Source organism: Phyllobates terribilis, unplaced genomic scaffold (genome assembly GCF_046119375.1).
Source record: "Phyllobates terribilis strain yellow unplaced genomic scaffold, ASM4611937v1 Scaffold_2__4_contigs__length_985480577, whole genome shotgun sequence".
Classification (NCBI taxonomy): Eukaryota; Metazoa; Chordata; class Amphibia; order Anura; family Dendrobatidae; genus Phyllobates; species Phyllobates terribilis.
The window spans coordinates 255,644,090-255,648,986 of record NW_027362762.1 but is presented as its reverse complement, the minus strand read 5'-3'; the positions used below and the strand labels follow the sequence as shown (position 1 = coordinate 255,648,986).

The 4,897-nt window shown below is 41.7% G+C and overlaps 1 protein-coding gene across 1 annotated transcript; it reads left to right on the top strand.

Moving 5' to 3' along the window:
- The first annotated feature begins 2,559 nt into the window (after positions 1-2,559).
- On the top strand, positions 2,560-4,194 carry LOC141245441 (uncharacterized). The gene is made up of 2 exons (XM_073669069.1): positions 2,560-2,667; positions 2,788-4,194. Exons 1-2 carry the CDS (start codon positions 2,560-2,562, stop codon positions 4,192-4,194), a joined length of 1,515 nt encoding a protein of 504 aa, XP_073525170.1.
- Positions 4,195-4,897: the final 703 nt, after the last annotated feature.

Sequence of the window (4,897 nt, the reverse complement as noted above, 5' to 3'; positions counted from 1 at the left end):
CTGGAGAGTGTTGTTCACTTGGTTGGCTGTTGTGAAGGGGTTTCTCTTCACCATGGAGATTATTCTGCGATCATCCACCACTGTTGTCTTCCGTGGGCGCCCAGGTCTTTTTGCATTGATGAGTTCACCAGTGCTTTCTTTCTCTCTCAGGATGTACCAAAGTGTAGTTTTTGCCACTCATAATATTGTAGCAATTTCTCGGATGGGTTTTTTCTATTTTTGCAGCTTAAGGATGGCTTGTTTCACCTGCATGGAGAGCTCCTTTGACCGCATGTTTACTTCACAGCAAAACCTTCCAAATGCAAGCACCACACCTCAAATCAACTCCAGGCCTTTTATCTGCTTAATTGAGAATGACATAATGAAGGGATTGCCCACACCTGTCCATGAAATAGCCTTGGAGTCAATTGTCCAATTACTTTTGGTCCCTTTAAACACAGGGTGGCACATGTTAAGGAGCTGAAACTCCTAAACTTTTCATCCAATTTTTATGTGGACACGCACAAATGAAAGCTGAAAGTCTGAACTTCAACTGCATCTGAATTGTTTTGTTAAAAATTCATTGTGGTAATGTCTAGAACCAAAATTAGAAAAATGTTGTCTGTGTCCAAATATATATGGACCTAACTGCATATACAGTATATATATATATATATATATATATATATATATATGTATATATATATATATATAATATATAAAGCTGAATGTGTGTATGTATGTATGTATGTATTTGTGTATGTCCGGGATTGGCATCTGCACCGTCGCAGCTACAGCCACAAAATTTTGCACTGCCACATGTCTGGACCCCGAGAGCGTCATAGGCTATGTTGTGAGGCAAAATTTTAACCCTGCGCTTTAAAATTCACCAAACAATTTTGCCCCTAGCTACATAATCGGGAAAAAGTGAAAGGAAAAGTGTTGGAGGCAAATTGACAGCTGTCACATGTGAACAAGGGAGAATTAAAGAATGAGAGTGATGGCACCAAAGAGTATATACCGTACAGTTGCTAAGGTGGGGTCCTGACATGGGATATTCATACTCTCCACACGCGGGGATATGAACACACACATAGAATGCGCCACACACTATCACGTGCTTGAACACATATACCACCTTCAGCACAACTCATCTCACAAAGATTTATCAGGATGCCAATAGCAACCAATCACAGCTCAGCTTCTATTTTGCTACAGTTAATTAATCTGAGCTGTGATTGGTTAATATAGGCAACAAAGGACATTTTCAGTATAACAAAGGTTGTGTAAGGTAATAAGATGTCAGTTAGGGTGTGTTGGTGATGTCAGTCACATTACTTCTATGTGAGAGGATATAAAAACTGCCAGTTACAGACTATTTTTACCACAATAATGCCTCATAAGAAAAGGAATTTCATGGCACGAATGTCAGCTGATGCAAAAAGAAAAGCTGCATTACGGGCCAATGAAAAATTTGAAGACCGATAAACAAGTCCGACACACATGAGAACAGCAGCTGCTTCCTCAAGAGCCAATGAACTTTCTGAGCAGAGGGAACCGAGGCTTGCAGACAAGAGAACAATAGCTGCTTCCTCAAGGGCCAATGAACTTTCTGAGGAGAGGGAAGCGAGGCTTGAAGAAATGAAAACAAGAGCTGCTTCCTCAAGAGCCAATGAACTTTCTGAGGAGAGGGAAGCGAGGCTTGCAGACATGAAGACAAGAGCTGCTTCCTCAAGAGCCAATGAACTATCTGAGGAGAGGGAAGTGAGGCTTGCAGACATGAAAACAAGAGCTGCTTCCTCAAGGGCCAATGAACTTTCTGAGGAGAGGGAAGCAAGGCTTGCAGACAAGAGAACAAGAACTGCTTCCTCAAGAGCCAATGAACTTTCTGAGGAGAGGGAAGCGAGTCTTGCAGATAAGGGAAGAAGCACTGCTTCCTCAAGGGCCAATGAGTCATCTCAGCAGAGAGAAGGTCGACTTGCCACTAAGAGAATTGCTATTTCTTCCACCAGGGCACAGGAAATGGTAGGAGATTTGAAACATGCTGCCTTTTGTTACCAGTCAGACATAAACTATCAGGATAATCCTAGAGTTCAGATAGGAAAAATGGATGTGGTCTGCATGTACTGCAGTGCCCTGAAATGGAAAGATGAACCGCCAGGTTTATGCTGTGCAAATGGCAAGATAAAACTTCCACCTCTCCTGTCACCACTAGATCCCCTAAAGTCTCTGATGACAGGTACCAGTACAATATCAAAGCATTTCTTGGACAACATTAGGAAGTACAACTCCTGCTTCCAAATGACATCATTTGGTGCAACAAAAGAATTGTTTACAACAGGATTTATGCCGACATTTAAAGTTCAAGGACAGGTTTACCACTCAATTGGCTCACTGCTTCCATTACAAGGAGAAGAACCTCAATTTCTTCAACTCTTCTTTATGGGGAATGCAGAAGCAGTGGCTCAGCAGAGATGCTCTTTAATTCCTAACACTCGCCTTGATATTGTCACTATTTTGCAGCAGTTCCTTCACTCCAGCAATCTATATGTTCAACTTTTCAAGACTGCACTTGAATGCATGCCAAATGACGATTACAAGTTTGTCATTCGAGCTGACAAAACAGCACAAGGTGAACATCAGCAACGTTTCAATGCTCCCACATTTGATGAGGTAGCCATCTTGATTGTAGGTAATGATTTTCAAAGCCATGACATTGTGCTTCAGAAAAGGAACAATAGTTTGCAATGAGTAGCAGAAACTCACAGGTCCTATGATACTCTGCAATATCCAATCATCTTTTGGCAGGGACAGGATGGCTATCACTTTGGAATACCTCAGACAGATCCTACAACAGGCAACCCTTCAGGAAAAAAAGTGTCTGCCATGGACTTCTATGCATATAGGATCATGACAAGATTTGCAGAGGAAAATCACATCTTGAAATGCAAACACCTCTTCCACCAATTTATTGTTGACATGTATGCAAAGATTGAGAGTGAACGTCTTTTATATATCCGACTAAATCAAAAGAAGCTCAGGGCAGAGGAATATATTCACCTTAGAGATGCTGTTGAAAATGATGCTGATCCAAAAGAGTTGGGGAAAATAGTTATTCTTCCATCAATTGTCACTGGAATCCCACGACACATGCATGAATACACACAGGATGCAATGACTTATGTGAGAAAGTATGGCCGTCCAAATCTTTTCATCACCTTTACTTGCAATCCTGCTTGGGAGGAAATTGGAGGGCACCTGTTGCCAGGCCAAAAAACAGTGAATCGCCATGACCTTATTGCTCGGGTTTTCAAACAGAAACTTTCAAAAATGACTAATCTCATCACAAAATCACATATTTATGGTGAGACGCAGTGCTGGATGTATTCAGTTGAATGGCAAAAAAGAGGCCTTCCTCACGCCCACATCTTGATTTGGCTGAAGCAAAAAATACAGCCTACCGAAATTGACAATATCATCAGTGCCGAATTGCTAAACCCTCAGATTGACCCATTGCTGTTTGACACCATCACAAAAAACATGATCCATGGTCCGTGTGGGAGTCTGAACAAAATTTCTCCCTGTATGATTTATGGCAGGTGTTCAAAGCATTACCCACGATCCCTGGTCCAAGAAACCCAAACAGGACAAGATGGATATCCAGTCTACCGAAGAAGAAAGCCAGGGGATGGTGATTTCATAACAAAGCTCAAAATGCGTGTTGGATCATCACTCCAAGAGATAGAAATTGACAACAGGTGGGTAGTGCCTTACAACCCTTTGCTCTCAAAAATCTTCCAGGCCCACATAAATGTCGAATCTTGCCACTCTGTGAAATCAATCAAGTATATCTGCAAATATGTCCACAAAGGAAGTGATCAAGCAGTTTTTGAACTCCAGAAAAATGGACCTTTTATTGATGAAGTGGAGGCATTCCAGATGGGCAGGTACATAAGCAGCAATGAAGCTGTTTTGAGAATACTAGGATTCTCCTTTCATGAGCGCTACCCACCAGTTGTGCATCTGAGTGTGCACTTGGAAAATGGACAGAGAATTTACTTTAACCCAGCAAACTTGCAGCAGCTGCTCCTAACACCACCTAAGACCACCCTCTTGGCATTTTTTGAGCTGGGTCAACAAGACCCTTTTGCAAAAACAATTCTCTATTGTGATTTACCAAGTACTACACTTGGAATGCCTCCAGAAAAACACTGAAACGGAGGAAACGGGGGCTTGATATTGAAGGCTATCCAGCGGTGAAAGCAACTGATACTCTTGGTCGCGTCTACACTGTTCATCCATCAAGTGCAGAGTGCTTCTACCTGCGCATGTTACTTCATGTTGTCAAAGGCCCTACATCATTTTCTGACCTATAGACCATCGGAGGCCATGTGTGTGAAACATTCAGGGAAGCTTGCCAAAGAAAAGGACTTTTGGAAAGTGATGGACACTGGGACATGACCCTCAGTGAAGCAGCCACACAAACCCGAAAGCGACTAAGACACCTCTTTGCTATTATTCTAACAACCTGCAGCATTTCAAATTCTCTTGAGATTTGGACAAAGTACAAAACTGATCTCAGTGAGTACATCCTAATGCAGATTAGAAGGGAAAATCCTCAGCAACTCATCAACTTCACTGAGGAAATATTCAATGAAACTTTAATGCTCCTTGATGATCAGTGCATAGCAATGTCAGGAAAAGTCTTACAGTTGCTTGGTTTGCCTGATCCAATAAGAAATCCTGAAGGCATCCAAATGTGTAGGGAGATTTTCCTTTAAACAAACTACAATAATGATGAACTGACAGCATTTTTGTCTCAGAACGAGCCAATATTGGTACCAGATCAAAGGGACGCCTATAACTACATTTTAAGTTTCAGTGAAACCAACAAAGGTGGGATTGTCTTCCTTGATGC